Source organism: Nomascus leucogenys, unplaced genomic scaffold (genome assembly GCF_006542625.1).
Source record: "Nomascus leucogenys isolate Asia unplaced genomic scaffold, Asia_NLE_v1 Super-Scaffold_285, whole genome shotgun sequence".
Classification (NCBI taxonomy): Eukaryota; Metazoa; Chordata; class Mammalia; order Primates; family Hylobatidae; genus Nomascus; species Nomascus leucogenys.
Window position 1 is genome coordinate 838,353 of NW_022095770.1, and position 24,974 is coordinate 863,326.

General features: G+C 52.0%; 1 protein-coding gene across 1 annotated transcript; it reads left to right on the forward strand.

Annotated features, from left to right (window-relative positions):
- Nucleotides 1–72: 72 nt before the first annotated feature.
- Nucleotides 73–21,910, forward strand: CAVIN1 (caveolae associated protein 1). The gene is made up of 2 exons (XM_012503741.2): nucleotides 73–957; nucleotides 19,006–21,910. Exons 1-2 carry the CDS (start codon nucleotides 487–489, stop codon nucleotides 19,705–19,707), a joined length of 1,173 nt encoding a protein of 390 aa, XP_012359195.1. The 5' UTR covers nucleotides 73–486; the 3' UTR covers nucleotides 19,708–21,910.
- Nucleotides 21,911–24,974: the final 3,064 nt, after the last annotated feature.

Here is a 24,974-nt window from a genome sequence, read left to right on the forward strand (position 1 = left end):
CCAGATCTTGAGGATTTTCGGATGAGCAATTCAAGTGAGACGGGAACAGAGAGCAACACTCTTAGAACCTGATTCTGTTCCTCAGCTCGCATTCCTCCGCCCGTCCCGCTCCCGCCGCCAGCGGAGGCCCTAGTCTCCCGCTCCAACTATTCCAACCATCCCGGGAAGGGTGGGGCGCTCAGCTCCTGGGTCCCCCTCCGCCGCCCCGCCTCGTCGATCTCCCCTTCTGCCCCGGTCCCTCCCTTTCTGGGGTGGGGCCAGCCAATCAGCGATCAGACTCCGGAGTTTGGCCGGGGAGAGGGGGAGCTCACCGATCCCCCGCCCAGCAGTTCTGGCCGCTGTCCCGGTGCGCACGGACGTGGCTCGAGTTTCCTCTGCTCTCCGCTCTCGCCCGCTCGCTCTCCGCCCTTCCGCTCCTGCTTCTCTCCCGGTCTCCCGCTCCAGCTCCAGCTCCACCCGGCCGGCCCCGCACGGCTCCGGGTAGCCATGGAGGACCCCACGCTCTATATTGTCGAGCGGCCGCTTCCCGGGTACCCCGACGCCGAGGCCCCGGAGCCTTCCTCCGCTGGGGCTCAGGCGGCGGAGGAGCCGTCGGGGGCCGGCTCAGAAGAGCTGATCAAGTCGGACCAGGTGAACGGCGTGCTGGTGCTGAGCCTCCTGGACAAAATCATCGGGGCCGTAGACCAGATCCAGCTGACCCAAGCACAGCTGGAGGAGCGGCAGGCGGAGATGGAGGGCGCAGTGCAGAGCATCCAGGGCGAGCTGAGCAAGCTGGGCAAGGCGCACGCCACCACGAGCAATACGGTGAGCAAGCTGCTGGAGAAGGTGCGCAAGGTCAGCGTCAACGTGAAGACCGTGCGCGGCAGCCTGGAGCGCCAGGCGGGGCAGATCAAGAAGCTGGAGGTCAACGAGGCCGAGCTGCTGCGGCGCCGCAACTTTAAAGTCATGATCTACCAGGTGAGCCCACGGGGCGGAAGGTGCCCAGAGCTCCCGCGCCCGGCCCGCGTCCCCCGTCTGGGAGTTGGGGTGGGGAGACCTGCCCGTGGCGCTGCTCCCCTCCCAGCCTGGCCCGAGCGCCCGGGAGATCCACCCTCCTTCCGGCGAGCGCGGCTGGGGTGGGGTTGGGTGGGGTGGGATGGGGTGGAGGGAGCGGCGGACTCCTGGGGCGCGTAGAGGGGCGCGCTCAACACCTCGCACCTCCCCACTCAGATCCTTCTCTCCGGTCCCAAACTTGTAGCAGAACTTAATTAGCGGGTGGACTCGAGGACGCTGCCCCTCGCAGACCGCTCCCTCCCTAATTGGCTCTGTCAAACTTCTTCCTACTTGGGGGAAGTTTCTAGGAAAGTCAGGGGTCCCTGGCGATCGCTGGGGTCCCCTGTAAGCGGACACTGGCTGCGGCGCCCGGGCCTGGGGCCTCCGCGCCTGCGGGCCTGATATAGCGGGTGATTCAGGACTCAGGCACGCACCAGCGGGGGCTGTGCCAAGCTGGGAACGCGACCGCCAACCTTCTCCCCCGACCCTGCGCCCCCGCGCCCCCGCATCGGCCTCGGCGGCCCACCCCTGTCCCCTCGCTGCTCTCTGCTCCTGGCCACCAGGCATTTTCAGGCCCTTGAGGACACCCTCACCCGCGGCGCGCGGGCACCCTGGGCCTCCTGGAAGCGGGCGGGGCTGGGCGGGGAAGAGTGGGCGTCAGGAGTGCAAGAGGGGCTGGTGGAGTGGGTGGACAGCCCCTGCGGGGTCTGGGGGCCTGGGCACAGTCTGGGCTAGGTGAATCACCCCGCATGCCTGTGGGGGCGGGGGCCGGGCGCAGCAGCGCAGCTGGCGGGAGGAGGCTGGCGCCCCCACCCCCCGGCTCCGCCCGGGGCCACTTGTTGCTTTCTTTGCACCTCTCCCCATTCCTCCCACTTGGATAAAAATGTGGCTTTTGGATCATAACCCCCAATAAACCTGGGAGTCTCGGGTTTCTATGCTGCTCCTCTCCACGCCGCCTCCGCAGTGCCATCGGGGATGAGATTTTGGGCTGGGCGGGAAGTGTTCCAGCCTGGCTCCTCCCTGCCTCCCAAAGGCCTGCTGATGCTCCTAACCCCAGGGAGGCGGGATCATGTGGGGCAGGGGGGTTAGTCTATGCTCCCCTCTCCCCTTCCTCTCCCTGCTGAAGGGAATGGAAAGAAAGGGAAGGCTGGATTTCCCACACCCTCCAAGTTAGAAGACACCTTTCCGGGAGTTGTGGCTCTGCTGACTGCTCTGGGGCCTGGTCGAGCCGGGTTCTGAGTGACCATCTGGGGTGAGGTGAGGGGGTCCTTGCCTTGGTTTCCCCAGGAGGAGTTAAGATAGATGCAAATTAGGACAAGTATCTGGGAAGAGTAGAGACAGAAAGGTGGGTACCTATTTGAGGTGGTGGGACAGAGGCAGAAATGGCACTTGTCCCCCGCCCCATCCTTACCCACGGATGACAGACTCCTCCCAGGAGGCATATACGTGGCTTTTAAAAAGCTTTACTTCCCCTGCTTAAGCAACTATTTGGATAGAAAATGTTTGTCCAGAGCTATTTCCACTTAGTCTAACTGCTTGGAGGACGTGGGATGAGAGGGGGGCTTTTGACGTTTTTTAAGAGACCTGCTTAGTACTGGGGACATTGAGAGGAGCGGAACAAGACAGGGATCTGGGACAAAAAGCCAGCTCTATATTTCCTCCAGAGCCTGGTGTGGCCAAGGGCCACCATGAAGAGCTTGAGGGGTGACCATTCTCACTCTAACTGTCCCAGACCATAGAACCTGGGAAAAGTCTTGGCCTCGAAGTAAACTTCCCTATGCCAAAGATGGAGATTCTGAGAGAAGAAGGAAAGGTATGGAGCGAGAAAGACTTCTCTGCAGAGGCCACTGGCATCCCTCTGTTCCGCCCTCTCCAGCAGTCTGCAGGGATATGTCTATATTTTAGGGGGTGGGAGGGAATGTGTTCTAATCACAGGTGGCTTCAAATGCACCTGCACTAAACCAAGGCCAGTGGGGGACAGAGAGTTGAGGTAGTAAGAGTAGCTCAAATGGAGTTCCAAACCCACAGAGGGAATAACTAAGAACTAAAATGGTCCCAACCTGGGGAGGACTTCAGACATAAGGAAAAGATTCCAGCAAATGGGGTGAGGATTGGGAAAGCAGAACTTCTCTGAGCTGTAGAGCAGATGTTCCAGGTGGGGACGATGGGGTGAGGACCTGGCTGCTGGAGGAAAGCAGAGGCTGCTCCTGCTCCTCCCCGAGGTCTGCAGGCCTGAGAAGGGAAGGAGGTAAAAATAGCTGTGTGCCTTGGCAGGCCTATTAGGGAAGATTGGGGGCAGCAGCATTTATGGTAAAGTCCGGCTGAAGGGGGAGGATGCTTGGGTGGCCAGGCAAAGAGACAGAGATTTGGAGAAAGTTTCCTGGGATGGTGTGAATTCTCTGGAGGGGCCATAGGGGAAGGGATGCTGTATTCCCCACTACAGGGGTGGGAGGTGATGATGTGGCAGTGGGGGTGGGGCAGAGGGGAACACCAAGGGATGGGAAGGCCCCCGTTGTGGGATGGAGACATCTGGCCTTCCATACCCTATTCTTGGGGAGAAAAGGAGGGAATCCCTTGTAGGGCCCCATCCCATATTCAGGGAACTTCTAGACTTAATGATTTCACAGCTTAAGTTTGCATTTGAACACACACACACACACAAACACACACACACACACACAAAATTCAGCACCTCCCACCCCAAGATATCACAGCCCTCATCTTAAACTCACTTCTGAGTCATTACTGCCCTTCTCTGGCATTTCCTTCCCTGTCTCCCAAACAAAACCTAGCAGTTTGACATCGCATCCTATCAGGCGACACTTAGCTAGCAACAGCTAGTGAATGAGAGAAGTTAATTCTACTAGTTATAGGAGTTATTGGACTGAGGGCTGCAGGACGATCAGTCCAGATTGTGAATATAGAGGCAGTTGCTCTAAAATACCATACAGAGGCCGGGCTAGGTGGCTCATGCCTGTAATCCCAGCACTTTGGGAGGCCGAGGTAGGTGGATCACTTGAGGTCAGTAGTTCGAGACCAGCCTGGCCAACATGGTGAAACCCCTCTCTACTAAAAATACAAAAATTAGCCAGGCATGGTGGTGAGCGCCTGTAATCCTGGTTACTCGGGAGGCTGAGGCAGAAGAATGGCTTGAACCTGGGAGGCAGAGGTTGCAGTGAGCCGAGATCGTGTTACGGCACTCCAGCCTGGGTGACAGAGTGAGACTCCGTCTCAAAAATAATAATAATAACAATAAGTAAATAAAATAAAATACCATAAAGATGAGTGGAGCTATGATCATTAAAGAGCCAATTCTTCCAGGCAACAATTTGTTTTTTGGGGTTTTTTGGTTTTGTTTTTCAGACAAGGTCTCACTCTGTTGCCCAAGCTGGAGTGCAGTGACACAGTCATATCTTACTGCAGTCTTGAACTCTTGGGCTCAAGTGATCCTCCTGGTTCAGCCTCCCGAGTAGCTAGGACTACAGGTGCCCACCACCATGCCTGGCAGATTTTTTTTTTTTTTCATATTTGTAGGGTCCAGGGTCTCACTTAGTTGCCCAGGCTGATCTCAAACTCCTGGGTTCAAACAGTTCTCCTGCCTGGGCCTCTCAAAGTGCTGAGACTATAAGCATGAGCTACCACGTGCATCCAGTTTGTTTATTTTTAAACTTAAAAAGGCTTTATTTTTAATTACTATGGATACATAATAGTTGTACATATTTTTGGAGTACGTGTGATATTTCGAGACAAGTATGCAATGTATAATGATCAAATCAGGGTAATTAGAGTATCCATCATATCAAGCATTTATCATTTCTTTGTGTTAGGAACATCCCAGTTCCACTCCTTTAATTATTTTGAAATATGCAATAATTTCCGTTAACTCTATCACCCTATTGTGCTACTGAACATTAGATTTTATTCTTTCTATCTAACTGTATTTTTGTACCCATTAACCATCCCTCCAGGCAACAATTTGGAGAGTAGAGCTCTTTTAGATCCAGAAAGCGGGGATAAAATGGAAATACAGGGCTGGGCGCGGTGGCTCACACCTGTAATCCCAACACTTTGGGAGGCCGAGGCAGGCGGATCACCTGAGGTGGGGAGTTTGAGACCAGCCTGACCAACATGGAGAAACCCTGTCTCTACTAAAAATACAAAATTAGCCAGGCGTGATGGTGCATGCCTGTAATCCCAGCTACTCAGGAGGCTGAGGCAGGGGAATCACTTGAACCCAGGAGGCAGAAGTTGCGGTGAGCCGAGATCGCGCCATTGCACTCCAGCCTGGGCAACAATAGCAAAACTCGGTCTCAAAAGAAAAAAAAAAAAAAAAAGGAAATACAGTCATGCATTGCTTAATGACTGGGATATGTTCAGAGAAATGCAGTGTTAGGCCATTTCCTCACTGTGTGAACATCATAGCGTAACTTTACATAAACCTAAACAGTATAGCCTACTGCACACCTAGGCTGTATGATATAGCCTATTGCTCCTAGGCTACAAACCTATACAGCATGTTAATGTACTGAATACCGTAGGCAACTATAACACAATGGTAAGTATTTGTGTATCTAAATGTGTCTAAACATAGAAAAGGTGCAATAGCCCTGGCATGGTAGCTCATACCTGTAATCCCAGCATTTTGGGAGGCCGAGGCAGGTAGATCACTTGAGGTCAGAAGTTAGAGACTAGCAGGCCAGGCGCGGTGGCTCACGCTTGTAATCCCAGCACTTTGGGAGGCCGAGGCGGGCGGATCACGAGGTCAGGAGATCGAGACCATGGTGAAACTCCGTCTCTACTAAAAATACAAAAAAAAAAAAAAATTAGCCAGGCGTGGTGGCGGGCGCCTGTAGTCCCAGCTACTCGGAGAGGCTGAGGCAGGAGAATGGCGTGAACCCGGGAGGCGGAGCTTGCAGTGAGCCGAGATCGCGCCACTGCACTCCAGCCTGGGTGACAGAGCGAGACTCCGTCTCAAAAAAAAAAAAAAAAAAAAAAAAAAAAGAAGTTAGAGACTAGCCTGGCCAACATGGTGAAACCCCGTCTCTAATTAAAAATACAAAAATTAGGTGGGTGTGGTGGTGGGTGCCTGTAATCCCAGCTACTTGGGAGGCTGAGGCAGGGGAATCGTTTGAACCTGGGAGACGGAGGTTGCACCTGGACAAGAGAGCAAGACTCTGTCTCAAAAAAATAGTATAGTATAGTAAATACATAACCAGTAACACAGTCATGTATTATCAAGTATTATGTACTGTATATAATTGTATGGGCTAGACTTTTATACAACTGGTAGTGCAGCAGGTTTTTTACACCAGCAATCACCATAAACACTTGAGTAATTCATTTCACCAACACATTATGATGGCTACAATGTCATTAGGTGATAGGAATTTTTTATCTCCACTACAATCTTTTTTTTTTTTTTTTTTTTTTTTTTTGGAGACAAGTTTTCGCTCTGTTGCTCAGGCTAGAGTGCAGTGGCACGATCTTGGCTTACTGCAACCCCTCTGCCTCCCAGGTTCAAACAATTGTTCTTCTTCAGCCTTCCGAGTAGCTGGGATTTACAGGTGTGAGCCACCATGCCTGGCTAATATTTTTGTATTTTTAATAGAGACAGGGTTTCACCATGTTGACCAGGCTGGTCTCGAACTCCTGGCCTCAAGCAATCCACCTGCCTTGGCCTTCCAAAGTGCTGAGATTACAGGCATGAGCCACCACAACCAGCCTCCATTACAATCTTATGGGACCATGGTTGTGTATGCCGTCCGTTGACTGAAATGTCGTTATGCGGCTCATGACTAAAAATGTGTTCTAGAGCAGTTTTGATGAGGCAAAGTCAGTGACCTACATATGGACCAGCAGCAAAGGCCCATCAGACCTGCTCCAAGTGCTTGGGGATAAGGGCCAGGAAGCATTTAAGGGATTAGGTGTCTCATGGGCATTAAAGGGTAGGGCACCAGGGCTGGAACGAGAGCCTGATGGCTTCTCCTCCCCAAATCGCAACCCAACCTGTACCTCTTTCCTGGATTCAACGCAAATTAGGGCTACATTGCTCCAGAAGAACCCCAAACCTTTGTCCAAAAATATTCTCAACCCAGGGCTCTGGTCCCTTTCATCCCTAAAACCCAGCGGCCATGGAGAGTATGCATAGTACATCCTTCCTCCCAAACTGAGTTTGGGTTGTTTTTCCTGGTCACTGGGTCCAAAGCAGGGAGGGTATTTTTAGGGGTATTCCCAAGACGAAACGAAATCATACTATCCCTGGGCTCCTCCCTCCCTTTTTTTTTTTTTTTTTCTTTTTGAGAAAGGGTCTTAGCCCTGCAGCCCAGGCTGGAGTGGTGGTATCATAGCTCACTGCAGCCTCAAACTCCTAGGCTCAAGCAATCCTCCTATCTCACAATCTCAGCCTCCCAAGTAGCTGGTACTACAGGCACAAGCCACCATGCCCAGCTAATTTTTAAATTCCTTCCTTCCTTCTTTCCTTCTTTTCTTTCTCTTTCTTTCTTTTTTCTTTCTTTCTTTCTTTCTTTCTTTCTTTCTTTCTTTCTTTCTTTTCTTTCTTTCTTCTTTCTTTCTCTTTCTTTCTTTCTTTCTTTCTTTCTTTCTTTCTTTCTTTCTTTCTTCTCTGTCTCTCTCTCTCTCTCTCTCCCTTCCTTCCTTCCTTCCTTTCCTTCCTTCTTTCTGTCTTTGTTTCTTTCTTTTCTTCTTTCTTTGACAGAGTCTTGCTCTGTCACCCAGCCTGGAGTGCAGTAGCGTGATCTCAGCTCACTGCAACCTCCATCTCCCGGATTCAAGCAATTTTCATGCCTCACCGTCCTGAGTAGCTGGGATTACAGGCATACGGCACCACACCTGCCTAATTTTTGTATTTTTAGCAGAGACGGGGGTTTCACCATGTTGGCTAGGCTGGTCTCGAACTCCTGACCTCAGGTGATCCACCTGCCTCAGCCTCCCAAAGTGCTGGAATTGCAGGTGTGAGCCACTGTGCCCAGCCTAAATTTTTTTTCTAGAGGGTCCCCACTGTTGCTCAGGCTTGTCTCGAATTCCTGGGCCTAAGTGATACTCCTGCCTTGGCCGCCCAAAGTGCTGGGGTTACAGGCGTGAGCCACCCGGTTTTTTTTTTTTTTTTTTTTTTTTTTTTGAGACGGAGTCTCGCTCTGTCGCCCAGGCTGGAGTGCAGTGGCGCAATCTCGACTCACTGCAAGCTCCGCCTCCCGGGTTCACGCCATTCTCCTGCCTCAGCCTCTCCGAGTAGCCAAGTAGCTGGGACTACAGGCGCCCGCCACTACGCCCGGCTAATTTTTTGTATTTTTAGTAGAGACGGGGTTTCACTGTGGTCTCGATCTCCTGACCTCGTGATCCGCCCGCCTCGGCCTCCCAAAGTGCTGGGATTACAAGCGTGAGCCACCGCGCCCGGCCGCCACCCGGTCTTTTTATTTTTATTTTTCATATTGTAAAGATCAAAGTCAAAAGCATGAGGAGACAACAAAGAGTGGGCAACTGATAGCAAGAGGGAAGGGGATATTGCTAAGCAACTAACCTCAGAAGTAGGAGTGGCTTGGGCCATTTTTTTTGGAAATACAACATTGTGAATATTTTATCATTCTGTCATTATCATTTTTTAAATTTTTCTTTTCTTTTCTTTTTTGTTTTTTGTTTTGTTTTGTTTTTCTGAGACAGGGTCTCGCTCTGTTGCCCAGGCTGGAATGTAGTGGTAGCTATCACGGCTCACTGCAGCCCTTGCCGTCCGGGCTCAAGCATTCCTCCTGCCTCAGGCCCCCAAGTAACTAGGACTACAGACATGCACCACCACATCCAGCTAATTTTTGTATTTTTTGGTAGAGATGGGGTTTCTCCACATTGCCCAGGGTCTCCAATTCCTGAGCTCAAGCAATCCGTCTGCCTCGGCCTCCCAAAGTGCTGGGATTACAGGCGTGAGCCACCGCACCCGGCCTCATTATACACTTCTTGAGCTAGAAGACACTGCAAATAATCAACTTCATCTCCTTCATTTTGTGGTTTAGGAAGCTGAGGCCCAGAGAGGGGAAGTCACTAGCCTATTGTCACTCAAGTGATTGGGAGTCAAACTGGAGCCAGAACCCAGGTGTACCCTTCCGCTACACTCACTGCTCCCCACCCCCTCCTTCCGTTCTGGGCTCTGCAGCAGAAAGCTGGGTGAAGACTAGCCCTGACTAACCTAGGGCTAGCTGTGGCTCTGCCACTTGCTCAGGGAGTTAGCTGCACATTCCTGGCCCTGGGGCTGCTTTGCGTGTGTTTGGGTGTGTGTGTGTAGTGTTGGCTATGAGTGGCCAGCATTGGTGGCCATTAGCTGCTTAGCCTTGTGAGTGCTGAAGTAGAGGCAATGTGTGGTCACCTGGCCTGGTGACAGTGGGAGGGGAGAGGTGTAGGGGAGGGGAGGGGTGTAGGGGAGGAGAGTGGGGGAGAGGAGGGGCGTAGGGGAGGAGTGGAGCTCCTGGTCAGCCGTGGTGTGCCCTGGCAGGGACTCCACACATGCCTAGGAGAGGGACATGTTGTTTCCCTTTCTCTTCAGGCTCTCTGCCACTCCCACCTCCTCCTTGTACCCTGCAGGGCAGGTTGGGACCTACTGCTTTGTTTTTTTGAGACTACAGGCTTTATCAAATACTGCTATTGCCTGGGTCCAATAGTGCCCCCAAGTGTCCCTCTCTCCTGATTGCTCAAAGCAAGAAGCCTATTGTCTTTGGCAACTCAGCCCCTCAGGAGAGAGAGTTGGGGGCTGCCGCAGAGGTCCAGAGGTCCCGGGACATAGACTCACCTGTCATAAAAATAGCTTGGTTTTGCCAGGCACAGTGATGTGTGCCTGTAGTCCCAGCTACTCAATAAGTTGAGGCAGGAGGATTGCTTGAGACTAGGAGTTTGAGGCCAGGTTGGGCAGCATAGAGAGACCCTATCTTAAAAAAAAAAATAGAGCTTGGTTTTGGATCCTGATTTCTCTGTGCATTTTAGTGTATGATATCTTAAGTGGTAGCGAGAGGGAGGGGTGGTGAGGGAGACAGAAGGTGGGGACATGGCCAAAGGGAAATTGCCAGGATGTCCCTCTCTCTTCCATGCCTATCCCTCTCATTTGGGGTAGCATCCTGTGTCCACCCTACTCCAGGGAAGAATGAAAACAGATTAATCTGGGCACACTGGCTCATGCCTGTAATCCCAGCACTTTGGGAGGCTGAGGTGGGTGGACCACTTGAGGTCAGGAGTTCAAGACCAGCCTGGCCAACATGGCGAAACTCCGTCTCTACCAAAAATACAAAAAAAATTAGCTGGGCATGGTGGCACACACCTGTAATCCCAGCTACTAGGGAGGCTGAGGCAGGAGAATCACTTGAACTCAGGAGGCAGAGATTGCAGTGAGCCAAGATCATGCCACTGTACTCCACAGCCTGGGTGACAGAGCAAGACTCCGTCTAAAAAAAAACAACAACAACAAAACTGGGATTGGCAGAGTCTGACTCTGAAGACAGTGAAGTTGTGTGCCTTCGTATTTACTCATCTGAGCCTCCCCAGTTATAATCCAACAACTGGCCCCTTAGAAAACTCCTTATCCACCCCTAGCAGCCTCCATAGTCTTCCTATGATTATGGCTGGGGAAGGGTTGTAGGTGGAAGCCCAAGAATGGGACTGGGGAATATTGTAGAGGGAGGAAGGGAGGGGTTCAATTGAAGCTGTGTTTATTAATTCATGGGCTTGAGTTTGCCTCACCCCTTTTGGCCCCAGGGACCTCTTTTTTTTTCCTTTTTGAGGCAGAGTCTTGCTCTGTCGCCCAGGCTAGAGTGAAGTGGCTGGACCTCAGCTCACTGCAACCTTCACCTCCCTGGTTCAAGCAATTCTCCTGCCTCAGCCTCCTTAGTAGCTGAGATTACAGGCATGTGCCAACAGGCCCCACTAACAGTATTTTTTGCAGAGATCTGGGCCATGTTGCTGAGGCTGGTCTTGAACTCCTGGGCTCAAGGGATCCACCCACCTTGGCCTCCAAAGTGCTGGGATTACAGGGATTACAGGCATGAGCCACTGTGCCCAGCTCCCAGGGCCCTCTTGATGAAGCATTTAAAATGAGTTTCTAGGCCAAGCATTGTGGTGGCTCATGCCTGTAATCCCAGCACTTTGGGAGCCCAAGGAGGGCAGATCACTTGAGGTCAGGAGTTCAAGACCAGCCTGGCCAATATGGTGAAACCCCATCTCTGCTAAAAATTCAAAATATTAGCTGGGCACGGTGGCATGTACCTGTAATCCCAGCTACTTGGGAGGCCGAGGCAGGAGAATCGCTTGAACCTAGGAGGCGGAGGTTGCAGTGAACCGAGATCAGAGATCACGCCACTGCACTACAGTTTAGCAGCCTGGGCGATAGAGAGAGACTCCATCTCAAAAAAAAAAAAAAATAGGCCAGGCGCAGTGGTTCCCGCCTGTAATCCCAGCACTTTGGGAGACCGAGACAAGAGGATCACTTGAGGTCAAGAGATCGAGACCAGCCTGGCCAACACGGTGAAAACCGTTCTCTACTAAAAATACAAAATTAGCTGGGCGTGGTAGCATGCACCTGTAATCCCAGCTGTTCGGGAGGCTGAGGCAGGAGAATTACTTGCCTGGGAGGTGGAGGTTGCAGTGAGCCAAGATCGTGCCACTGCACTCCAGCCTGGGCAACAGAGTGAGACTCTGTCTCAAAAAAAAAAAATAAAATAAAATAAATAATAAAATAAAATAAAATAAAATAAAATAAAATAAAATAAAATAGTTTCTAGCCTGGGCAACATAGCGAGACCTTGTCTCTACCAAAAAAAACAAAAAACAAAAAACAAAAACAAAAACAAAATTAGCCGGGTTTGATGGTACACACCTGTAGTCCTAGATATTTGGGAGGCCGAGGTAAGAAGGTTGCTTGAGCCCAGGAGTTGGAGGCTGCAGTGAGCTGTGATTGTGCACTGCACTCCAGCCTGGGCAACAGAGCAAGACCCCATTTCTAAAAAAAAAAAAAAAAGTGGTTTATTTCCATCCTAATACATTGTGCTCCCCTCCCTACTCACCAGCCCCTACTCTGCATGCCACCAAACCTCTTTTTCTCAACTCCTTTCGCACCCACTCCAAGCCCCATTTAAACCCCTTTTCCTCATCTTAGCCCAAGAAGAAGCCGAATGCACCCTCTGACCTGGCCACACCCAAGATCGTGCCTTTTGACCTGCCTGAGACTGAGCCCTTTGACCTGAAGCCTGAGACAGTGCCTGAGCTCCCACCCTTTGACCAGACGCCTAGGGCACTGCCGTATTACCCAGAGCCTGGGCCCCGGCCCACCCCAGAGGAGCCGACAGCCGGTGGGAGTGTTTAGGTTCTCCGGGATCCCGTTCTGTGGGTGTAGGGTATCTCTCCAATCCACTGTCAGCCCACAGCCTGGTGGCGATCACTGCCAGGAGGGCCACCATCCCCAGCCACTGCCCACTGTGGACGGGTGCCGGGTACTGTGAGAACACTGGCGTTATGCAGAGTTCAGGAGAATGGGGTGTATACAGTGGGGGTGGGAGGGGAATGGAAGGGGCCTCCCCACTTCTTGGTTTCTGTTTTTAATAGTAAATGCTCCCCCACACTTAAGCTGCACCCGAAGGCTGCCCAGCATGAAGGCGCATGGCTTCTGGTTCTGCCCTTCCCCCTGCTGCCTCCTCCTCAGGGACAACCCAGTTTGGCTCAAAGCCTCTTTGGAGAGGGCCGTCATGAGGCCCAGGCCTGGGGTCTGTTCTGTGCCCTCTCCACCCACTCCCTGCAGCTGAGGAAAACATTTACACGTATTTTTTCCAGTTTCTTTTAGAAAATGCTTTGCAAAGAGATAGCTTATGTTTGCCAGATCCTGCCTTGGGTGGGGTGCCCAAAAGCTGCCAACTCACAGAGGCCAGGAGGGGGACATTCTAGCTGGCTCTGGCTCAGGACCTCTGGCCTTCCTATAGCAGAGTGTTTCTCAACTTAAAAAAAATATTTAAAAAAAATTTTTTTTAGAGATGGGGTCTTACCCAGCCCAGGCTGGTTCTGAACTCCTGGGCTCAAGTGATCCTCCCGCCTCAGCTTCCCAAAGTGCTGGCATTACAGGTGTGAGCCACCTCACCCAGCCAGTTTTTGTTGTTGTTGTTTTCATAATCACTCCCATGTAGAGACATTTTAGTTTTTTTTTGAGACATAGTCCTACTCCGTCACCCAGGTTGGAGTGCAGTGGTGTGATCTCTGCTCACTACAACCTCGGCCTCCTCTCTTCAGGTGATTCTCCTGCCTCAGCCTCCCGAGTAGCTGGGATTACAGGCACGTGCCACCACACCCAGCTAGTTTTTGTATTTTTTGGTAGAGATGGGGTTTCTAACTCCTGACCTCAGGTGATCTGCCCGCGTTGGCCTCCCAAAGTGCTGGGATTACAGGTGTGAGCCACTGCCCCTGGCCCTTTCAGATTTTTTTTTTTTTTTTTTGAGACAGAGTCTCGCTCTGTCGCCAGGCTGGAGTACAGTGGCACAATCTCGGCTCACTGCAATCTCCGCCTCCCTGGTTCAGCCTCCCGAGTAGCTGGGATTACAGGCTTGTGCCACCACACCCAGCTAATTTTTGTATTTTTAGTAGAGACGGGGTTTCACCATGTTGGCCAGAATGGTCTCGATCTCCTGACCTCGTAAATCTGCCCACCTCGGCCTCCCAAAGTGCTGGGATTACTGGCGTGAGCCACAACACCCGGCCCCTTTTAGATAGTTGTAACCAAGCTGTTCATCTCCCTCATGAAATGTTAAAACAATAGATAAACTGTATATCCGTTTATGTACTGTGGCTCTTGGGAGTGGCACAAATCATTGTGATATCTAAGTCCCCTCCCAATCTCCAAGAATCAATTTTCATCCTTTCGGATGCAATTTCACCCCTGCCAAGAATGCATGCTAGAGCAGAAGGGAGGGACACTTCTGCCCTTGGGGTCTCTCATCTCCTTGTCTTAGCAACCTCTAGCAGAGGTCCTGAGTTTTAAAGACGTTCTCCCCCCTTCACCTCTCCCCTCCTCTGCACCCTCTTCTAACATACACTCTAAGCAGATCCTGGGTCTCTGAATTACCACTCCAGTCTCCTCCAGCCATTCCCAGGCAGTGGTTGGGGACCTAGAGCTGGTCAGTCCTAAGTCAAGAGAGCCTCCTACCCAGACCCATGTGGCGTCTGTCCCTTCTCCCTAACAAATGTGGAGTGCCTGGCCAAGGGCCAGATTCGTAATAGGTGCTCAATGACATTATAATCTTATAAAAATCTTCCTAAGCCAGATCTCAAGTTTAGACAGCAGGGTTGGGGGTGGAGTGGAAGAAGCTGGGAGCATCCCTGTGGCTCCTCTACATCCATCGAGGATTGAGGAGCTGTATGTGCTTGGCAAAGGGCAGGGGGAGCTGTACATGCTTTTGTTCAGACCTGGTCATTAAAGGTAACTGGAAACCAAGCCTGTTGGGAGTGGTGGTTTTGTTTAATAAAAACGGGAAACAGAACGAGCAGAGCCGTCCCTCCTTGCCATCCCCTGAGGTCCTTCCTTTGGCTTAGGAGCTCTGCCAGGGAAGTAGGGGTGGGACAAGGGTGCCTGGCCTGTGTGCCCAGGGTGGAGGGAGATGATTTTGGATTGTGTTTGTGGTGGTTGTACCAGCAGGCAGATGGGTGGGACCAAGACAGCACTCCAAGGCTGTGAGTCATGGGGGAAACCTGGCCTGGAGTGGAGAGGAAAAGCTGATGGTGGAATACCCTCTCCAGAGCCAGCCTATTGGACATGATCCCAGGATTCAGCTCAAGTTGTTTTTGTCTCCTGTCCCCTGACCTTCCACCAAGAAGGCAGCTTCTATGGTGTAAGCCGTCACTCCAGGGGAAGCCTACGATGAATGAGGTTAGAGCCCCCAGATCCCTTACTGGTCTGGAGAGATTTCTAAATCCAGGAATAAACCTCCCCTTGGCCAGACACAGTGGCTCATGCCAGAAATCTCAGCACTTTGGGAGGCCGAGGCAAGGGGATCACTTGAGCCCAGGAGTTTGAGACCAGCCTGGGCAACATAGTGAGACTCTGCCTGTACAAAAACTACAAAAATTAGCTGGGCATGGTGGCATGCGCCTGTAGTTCCAGCTACTTAGGAGGCTGAGGTGGGAGGATCACTAGAGCCCAGGAGGTTGAGGCTGTAGTGACCTGTAATCATGCCACTGCACTTCAGCCTGGTTGACAGAACAAGTTCCCATCTCAAAACAAACAAACAAAAACACACAAATGGCCAGATGTGGTGGCTCATGCCTGTAATCCCAGCACTTCGGGAGGCCGAGGTGGGAGGATCACTTGAGGTCAGGAGTTCAAGATCAGCCTGGCCAACATGGTGAAACCCTGTCTCTACCAAAAAATACAAAAACTAGCTGGGTGTGGTGGCGCATGCCTGTAATCCCAGCTACTTGGGAGGCTGAGGCAGGAGAACTGCTTGAACCCAGGAGGCAGAGGTTGCAGTGAGCCGAGATCGCGCCACTGCACTCCAACCTGGGTGACAGAGTGAGACCATGTCTCAAAAAAAAAAAAAAAAGGCCGGGCACGGTGGCTCACTCCTGTAATCCCAGCACTTTGGGAGGCTGAGGAGGGTGGATCACATGAGGTTGGAAGATCAAGACCAGCCTGACCAACATGGAGAAACCCCGTCTCTACTAAAAATACAAAATTAGCCAGGTGTGGTGGCACGTGCCTGTAATCTCAGCTATTTGGGAGGCCCAGGCAGGAGAAACGCTTGAACCCAGGAGGTGGAGGTTGCGGTGAGCCGAGATCGTGCCATTGCACTCCAGCTTGGGGAACAAGAGCAAAACTCCATCTCAAAAAAAAAAAAAAAAAAAAAACCAAAAAACAAAAACCTCCTCTCCCTAGGATTGCTCCCTTATGTTGTAGTTTGAGAGCTTTCATGAGGCACTAGGAAGATGGCATTGGCTATAAGAAGTCTGTAGCTCTCTCCCCAGTCCCATTCACTTCCAAGTTCAGCTGCCAAAGACCTTTATCTAGGAAGCCAGAGGCCAGGAAAACCAGCCAGCTCAGCCTTTAGGGGTAGGGGTGGAGCAGGCAGCAGGGGTAGGGGAGAAGTGGGGGATGCTGGGGGTAGGCCAGAGAGACAAAGTGGATTTGTTTTCCAGCAGCTGGGGCTGTTTCCTGACTATTCCCTGCCTGTCACCCTTAATCCCTCCCTAGCCTATTCACATTGTCTGAGTTTAGTGAAAGGAGGGGCTCTCTCCACCGTTTGGTGGGGCGTGGGTGGGTTTTTAGTCTGGTAGGTTATGAAGGAAAGATCAGAGCTGAATTTTTTAAAATATATCTATACTGGGGCTGCAGGTAAATTCTGGGTGGAGATGGATGAAGAGGCTTTAGATCCTACAATGATGTATAAGTCTTAACTGATACTCACTCCAGTAGCAGACAGGGTAAGGGTGATTGTAGGAGCCCAAAGTGAATGACTGGAAATCAGAGGGAATGCAAAGAGAAGTTGAGACCCTCCTATACTCAGAACAAGGAAAATACCCTTCAATTCCTCAGTGAATGATAAGAGGCAGAGGGATAAACAAAATACCCTAGGATGCCCATGATCTGCACTAAGCCGCCTATGGCAGGTGGAGACTACAAGTCCCAGCATGCCCTGTGCCCAGGTCACCTTGCCTGCTGGGAGGTGTAGTTGAGTAACAGAGAGCTGGAGGTGGCTTGGTGCCCAGCAGAGCTGATGCCCAGATGAGAGAAGAGGTGGAGCCAGCATTCCCTCTTTGTCCCTGCTAATGCTATTGACAAGAAGGGAAGGAAGTTGGGAGAGGGTGTTCCTAGTTTTCAGTGTAAACCAGGAAACTCTGGGGGGATGTTGATGGGAGGGAAGAGGAAAGAGGTTGGGGGCTGTGGAAGGAATTTCTGTAGCAGGTGGTGCAGAGATACCGAGCGGCCTATGTATAGGGGTGTGGGTGTGTGTGTGTGTGTGTGTGTGTGTGAGAGGACTCAGTTTATGTTGCCTCATTTTCTTAGGGGACAGGATTTTTCTTACAATTCTGGGAAATGGTCTTCAGAAAACCCTTTAGAAAAGCGACTATCTCTCATTCCTTCATTTGAAGTCCCTAAAGGGAGTCTGGGCCAAAGAGGAGATCCTATTGATGATCTTGGTCTGCCCTTTCCCTTTCTGTGCTCAGCCTCCCTTGCTTTCTGATGGGGGTGGAGGTGGGGGGAGGGAGTGATCCAGAGATTCTGAAATGTTGGCTAGAGTCAAGATCTTGGAAAATCTTCCTGGAATGGAAAGTAGTTCTGGTGCTAAGTCCTCCAAGGAGAAGACAGAAAAGCAAAGAACTGGCTCTGAGCTCCAGGGTCATGGGGAATCTGAGACCACCCATCCTACTCCTAGACCCCTGAGCTCAGGCTTTGTGCCGGGCACAAGGGGTAGGGAAAGCAAGAATTGAAAAGTAATCTCTCTTCTATCCCAAGGTAGGGAAGTCGCAACCAGAAGAAATATCCAGACTGGGGAGAAAACATGTCCGTGGCTCCCAGCCAGCTTCTTCCTGTTTCCAACATCAATTTCTAAATGTGGGGGAGGGGGAGAATGACCACTGGTAGAGCCAAACAGTATGAAGGAGTCAAGGAAGGTGGAGGTGGAGGAGGGTGGACCACAGTTCTCCATCTCTAAGGCTGGTTCTGAAATAGCTTGAGGCCGGGAGCAGTAGCTCATGCCTGTAATCCCAGCACTTTGGGAGGCCAAGGTGGGTGGATCATTTGAGGTCAGGGGTTCGAGACCAATCTGACCAACATTGTGAAACCCCGAGTCTACTAAAAATACAAAAAAATTAGCCAGGTGTGGTGGTGCGTGCCTGCAGTCCCAGCTACTCAGGAGGCTGAGGCAGGAGAATTGCTTGAACCTGGGAGGCGGAGGTTGCAGTGAGCAGAGATCGTGTCACTGCACTGCAGCCTGGGCGACAAAGCGAGACTCCATCTAAAAAAAAAAAAAATGAAATAGCTTGAGTCTGGGAAATGCACTCCCTTTACTTAGGTAGGTGTAGCTGTGGGCTCAAATCCCTACCCGCTTTCAGCCTAAACAGACACTCCCACCACTTGCTTTTCGGCCTGGCTCGGGCAGTGTGCGATTTGCGGCACCAGAGGGCGCTCCGCCCATTTCCAAAGTGGAGCTGTGTCTCCCGAGGGCCGCAGTGGTTTAATATCATCCGCGGGTGGACAGGGCGCAGGACAGTGTTGGACCACCACAGAGATTTTAGCCCAAGTGCAATTATTACGCAGCCCCATCTCCGACCCGAAGCTTGGTCCCCTGCTCGCGCGGTCTGTTTAGTCACCATTCGTTCAACACTCATGTATTTTTTTAGAGAACGGCGGCGCGAGGCCGGGCGCGGTGGCTCACGCCTGTAATCCCAGAATTTTGGGAGGCCGAGGTGGGCGGATCACCTGAGGTCGGGAGTTCCAGCCTGACCAATTGGGAGACCAGCCTGACCAATATGGAGAAACACCGTCTCTACTAAAGATACAAAATTTAGCCGGGCGTGGTGGCGGGCACCTGTAATCCCAGCTACTCGGGAGGCTGAGGCAGGAGAATTGCTTGAACCCGGGAGGCAGAGGTTGCGGTGAGCCAAGATCGCGCCCACTGCACTCCAGCCTGGGCAACAGAGCGAGACTCCGTTTAAAAAAAAGAAAAAGAGAGAGAGAATGGCGACGCGGGGTTCGGGGACCGGAGATGGGGGCTATGTTGCCCAGGCTTGTCTCAAACTCCTGTACTCAAGCCATCCTCCTGCCTCGGTCTCCCAGAGCGCTAATAGTACAGGCGTGAGCCTACACACATTTATTGAGCGCCCGCCAGTTTCCTGGGGACCACGACCGTCCCGTGCTCCCCTCTCTCCAGGATCGTCACCGCCCTGACTCAGGCTCGCCCACGCCCCCCTCCTCCGACCCCTCTCATGTCCCTTCTCCTCTTCCCTTAGGATGAAGTGAAGCTGCCGGCCAAACTGAGCATCAGCAAATCGCTGAAAGAGTCGGAGGTGCTGCCAGAGAAGGAGGGCGAGGAGCTGGGCGAGGGCGAGCGGCCCGAGGAGGACGCAGCGGCGCTGGAGCTGTCGTCGGACGAGGCGGTGGAAGTTGAGGAGGTTATTGAGGAGTCCCGCGCAGAGCGTATCAAGCGCAGCGGCCTGCGGCGCGTGGACGACTTCAAGAAGGCCTTCTCCAAGGAGAAGATGGAGAAGACCAAGGTGCGTACCCGCGAGAACCTGGAGAAGACGCGCCTCAAGACCAAGGAAAACCTGGAGAAGACGCGGCACACTCTGGAGAAGCGCATGAACAAGCTGGGCACGCGCCTGGTGCCCGCCGAGCGGCGCGAGAAGCTGAAGACGTCGCGGGACAAGTTGCGCAAATCCTTCACGCCCGACCACGTGGTGTACGCGCGCTCCAAGACCGCGGTCTACAAGGTGCCGCCCTTCACCTTCCACGTCAAGAAGATCCGCGAGGGCCAGGTGGAAGTGCTCAAGGCCACGGAGATGGTGGAGGTGGGCGCCGACGACGACGAAGGCGGCGCGGAGCGCGGGGAGGCCGGCGACCTGCGGCGCGGGAGCAGCCCCGACGTGCATGCGCTGCTGGAGATCACCGAGGAGTCGGACGCCGTGCTGGTGGACAAGAGCGACAGCGACTGAGCCGCCCCCGCCGCCACCCACCCCAGTCCTCGCTCCTTCCGAACTTCCTCTTTCGCATTCTCTCTCGGCCCGAACTGGCTGAGATTTTTCTAAATTGAAAACACGCCTCTCCCCCACACCTCCAGGAACTCCCCTCCCAGTCTTAGAGCTGTTAGGACCCGATGGGGAGGCAGCCCCCGCAGTGGACAGCCCCCGCTTGGACACAGTCCGGGTGGAATGGGAAGGGAATGGTCAATCCCTGGCCTGGTTGTCCAAGTCGGGATCTCAGAGGAAATTGCAGTGATTCCACGGTTAGGCCCCCCTAGGGGGGGTGCCTTCCCCTCAGCCTCTCCCCACACCACCCACCCAGCTGCTGTCATTCCGCTCACTGAGCTCTTCTTCATTCTCACCCTGACCCCTGGGGGACTCAAAGCCAAAACTGCCCAAAGAGGAAAGATTGAATCCTAAAGGGGATCCTTGCCCCCATGGGAGGCCCCCTACTAGAGGGACGTGAAAGCAGCTTTTGGGGGAAACTGAGGCAGTGGGGAAGACAGAGCAGAATGAGCCCTCACCCTGGCTGGGGGTCCAGCACAGGCTGTATCTGCAGAGGGTCCCAGAGGAACACTGGAGCCAAGAGAAGCCCTGGGAAGGAGGGGTGGGGAAGGACATGCATGTGAGGGATGGCACACTGATGTGTTTATACGCCTGTACACAGGAGCGCATGGCCATGGCTTCGGAAAGGAGAATGGGAAAATAGAAGGTCGGCCGGGCTTGGTGGCTTATGCCTGTAACCCCAACACTTTGGGAGGCCGAGGTGGGCGGATCACCTGAGGTCAGGAGTTCGAGACCAGCCTGGCCAACACCCCATCTCTACTAAGCGAAAACCCATCTCTACTAAAATTACAAAAATTAGCCGGGCATGGTGGCGCATGCCTGTAATCCCAGCTACTTTGGAGGCTGAGGTGGGGAGAATTGCTTGAACCTGGGAGGTGGAGGTTGCAGTGAGCCAAGATTGTGACACTGCACTCCAGCTTGGGTGACAGAGTGAGACTCCATCTCAACAGAAGGAAAATAGGAGAAGGTGGAAATGGGTGAAGAGAGAAGTCCCCTCACTAGCTGCATGAGAAATCTATCTTACTGTGGTTCTCCATGGGCAGCAGGACCATTTTTCAGAATCAAGAGGGAGGACAGTGTGAGAAGGCAATGATCCAAAGAGGACAGAGAGGTCAGCCCTACCCGACCCCTCAAATGGGCTCTCAGAGGCACCCCCAGGGGCAGCCCATTTCTCAAAGTCCAGAAAATTAGGGTCCCAAAAGGGGGCAGTAGCAGGCTGGGGGTTAGGAGGGAGAGCAGGGTGCTGGCCCTGCCACCAAGTTGAGAGCTGGAGGGGAGGTGGGGAGAGCACATCACAGAGCAGCCAGCCCTGGTTCACTCCTGGCAGTTTCTTAAGCTCCTTCCCTAGCCGGGCTTGGTGGCACGTGCCTGTGGTCTCAGCTACTCGGGAGGCTGAGGCGGGAGGATCGCCAGAGCCCAGGAGTTTGAGGCTGCAGTGAGCTATGATCGTGCCTCTGTGCTCCATCCTAGGCAACAAGTGAGATGCTGTTTAAAAAAGAAAAAATCCTTCCCTAGAGCTAGTATCATAAAGCTGCAGAGCTAGCCAAGACCTCATTGGTTTCCTTGTCCTTGGGGTGCCTTTCCTGAATCTTTGGGGGTGAAGGGAGTGTTGCTCCCAGTCCAGAGGCCTGATTCTGTTCAGATCAGGTTCTCAAGACACGAGTCCCCTTGTTCCTCCCCACTAAAGGGGGTTTGACAGAAGCAAGAACAGCCCCTCTCCCCAGTCACAGCCTGAAGGGAGGCCCCGAGAGCTTCCTCCTTCCCCCCAACCGGCTCCTTACCTTCTCTGCCCTGCTTTTTAGAACTGCAGCTCATTGTTTTAAGGGATTGGGGGAGGGAGCCTGGGGACACGAACGTTTTATACAATACAAAGCTTTGCTTTTTTTTTTTTTCCTTCCTTTTCCCTTTCTCGGTTCTCTTCTCTCCTCTGAATGGTTGAAGGCCCCTCTGCTGAGGGAGGTTGGGGATTGTGGGACAAGGTCCCTTGGTGCTGATGGCCTAAAGGGGCCTGAGCTGTGGGCAGATGCAGTTTTCTGTGGGCTTGGGGAACCTCTCACATTGCTGTGTCCTGGTGAGCAGCCCGACCAATAAACCTGCTTTTCTAAAGGGATCTGTGTTCGATTGTATTCTGTGAAGGCAGTTACATAGGGTTACAGAGGGCAGGTGGGAAGGAGGGAGAAAGAGAAGGAGGGAGAACTGTTGGTATAAACTTGTCTCACGTGCCTGGGGTGGGGGAAGGCCAGGGAGATAACAATAATTGCCAATTTATTGAGCCCTTACTCTCTGCCAGGAACTGTTCTAAGCACTTTGGTATGCAATTGCTTATTTAATCTCATAACAGCCCCACTAGGCAGAGCCTATCATTGTCATTCCCAGTCTAGATATGAGGAAACAGTGACTTGTCTAAGGTGCCATAGCTGGGAAGCAGTGGAGCTGGGATTCAAAGGCACCTGGATCCTCAATCTGTTTCATGGTTATAACCCTGTGTCTGTACCGGGTTGTACAGTCTGTTTCATGGTTATAACCCTGTGTCTGTACAGGGTCTGTAACCCTGTGCCCCCTGGATCCACTTCCCTGCAGTCAGGGCATTAAGCCCTCCAGACACACCCAGTTACTGTACTCAGCCTGAGCTTCCCACACACATACCCTTTGGAATCATAGGCCTGGAGGAGGAAGCCTAGGGGAGAGGAAAATCAGAGGCCCTCAGAGGGCTGAATATCGGTAAAGAAAGTGCATGACATATCCCAGTTGTATCCACACAGCATATTTCAATCTCCCCACAACCCTGTGATGGGCACTGCTATGGTTTAAATATATAACCCATATTTCTTTCTTTCTTTCTTTTTTTGAGACAGAGTCTTGTTCTGTCACCCAGGCCGGAGTGCAGTGGCGCAATCTCTGCTCTCTGCAACCTCTGCCTCTTGGGTTCAAGTGATTCTCCCACCTCAGCCTCCCAATTAGCTAGGATTACAGGCACGTGCCACTGCACCTAGCTAATTTTTGTATTTTTAGTAGAGATGGGGTTTCATCATGTTGGGCAGGCTGGTCTTGAACCCCTGACCTCAAGTGATCTGCCTCCCTTGGCCTCCCAAAGTGCTGGGATTACAGGTGTGAGCCACCACACCTGGCGCAAATTTCATATGTTGGAAACCCCACATTCATATGTTGAGGAGAATCGGAAGTAGGGCCTTTTCAAGGTAATTAGCATTAGATAAGATCACCAGGGTGGGGCTCCCATGATGGGACCAGTGACTTTATAAGATGAGGAAGAGGGCCGGGCAAGGTGGCTCGTGCCTGTAATCCCAGCACTTTGGGAGGCCGAGGCAGGTGAATCACCTGAGGTCAGGAGTTCAAGACCAGCTTGGCCAACACAGTGAAACTCCGTCTGTACTAAAAATAAAACAATTAGCTGGGCATGGTGGCAGGTGCCTGTAATCCCAACTATTCAGGAGGCTGAGGTGAGAGAATAGCTTGAACCCAGGAGGGGGAGGTTGCAGTGAGCTGAGATCACGCCATTGCATTCCAGCCTGGGTGACAAAGTGAGACTCCTTCTCAAAATAATAATAATAATAATCAGATTCTTCCCACGTGGTGGCAAAAGTGACCATAAATAGCAGGCTTACGGACTAACAGGTGAGCAACCCCAGTGAAGAGAGGTTCTTTCCAGATTTGTCCAGCCAGAATCTCAGCTGTCATACCCTGATAGGTCACATATCCAAATCACTATGGCTCTGACCAAACACAGGTCATGTGATCACTTGTAGAACCCACCTGAAATGTGGAATTAAGAGTGGTATTAATCAGGGCTCTTCAGAGAGACAGAACCAATAGGATGGATGGACAGGTAGACAGAAGAGAGGGGATTTATTGGGAGAATTGGCTCATTTGATTATGTAGGCTAAGAAGTCCCACGGCGAGCCGTCTGCAAGCTGGAGACCCTGGGATGCCATAGCTTGCTCAGTCTAACTCTGAAAGCCTCAGAATCAGGGAAGCTGATGGTGTAACTCTTAGCCCGAGGCCAAAGGCCTGAGAACTCAGGAGGCCACTGGTATAAGTGCTGGAGTCCAAAGGCCAGAGAGGCTGGAGTTCTGATGTCCATGGCAGGAGAAGAGAAGAGTATCTCAGCTCCAGGAGAGAGACCAACTCAGCTATTTCTCTGTTTTTTGTTCTATGGTGGGTTACAGGGAGCTGATTGGGTGGTGCCTGCCCACATTGAGGGCAGATCTTCCCTACTTCCTCCCTTCACACTCACATGCTAATCACTTCTGGAAACACCTCATAAGTATTCCTTAATCTAGTCAAATTGACACCTAAACTTAACAATCACAAGTGAAGGAGGGCTGTTTTCTCAAAGGAAAATAGAGATGTAGTTACCAATAGAAAAGGGAGGCTGGGTGCAGTGGCGCCTGCCTGTAATCCCAGCACTTTTGGAGGCTGTGGCAAGAGGATAGCTTGAGCCCATGACTTCAAGACCAGCTTGGGCAATATAATAAGACCCTTTCTCCACAAAAAATACAAAAATTAGCCAGGCAGGATGTTGTGTGCCTGTAGTCCCAGCTATTCAGGAGGCTGAGGTGGGAGGATTGCTTGAGCCCAGAAGTTCCAGGCTGCAGTGAGCTATGACCTGAACCATTGCACTCCAGTCTGGGTGACAAAGCAAAACCCTGTCTGTATTTTTTTATTATTTTATTTTAGACAGAGCCTTACTCTCACCCAGGCTGGTGCAGCATCACAGTCTTGGCTCACTGCAACCTCCGTCTCCCGGGTTCAAGGGATTCTCCTGCCTCAGCCTCCCAAGTAGCTGGGATTACAGGTGCCCACCACCATTTCCAGATAATTTTTGTATTTTTAGTAGAAATGGGGTTTCTCCATGTTGGCCAGGCTGATCTCGAACCCCTGACCTCAAATAATCCACCCACCTGGGCCTCCCAAAGTGCTGGAATTACAGGCATGAGCCACTGTGCCTGTACTATTTATTCATTTATTTTTTAAGGAGGGAGAAAAAAGAGAGAGAAAGATGGGCAGACAAAACAACAGATGGTCTTTCCAAATGATCTGTTTGTGATTCTGTGCCAGGAGCTGAGAGACTTAAAGAGACAGCCAGATCTAGTCCTTGATTTTAAAGGGTTTGCAATTAGTGGGAGAGGCAGCTGTTCAAAATAGTTCAAAGTGGC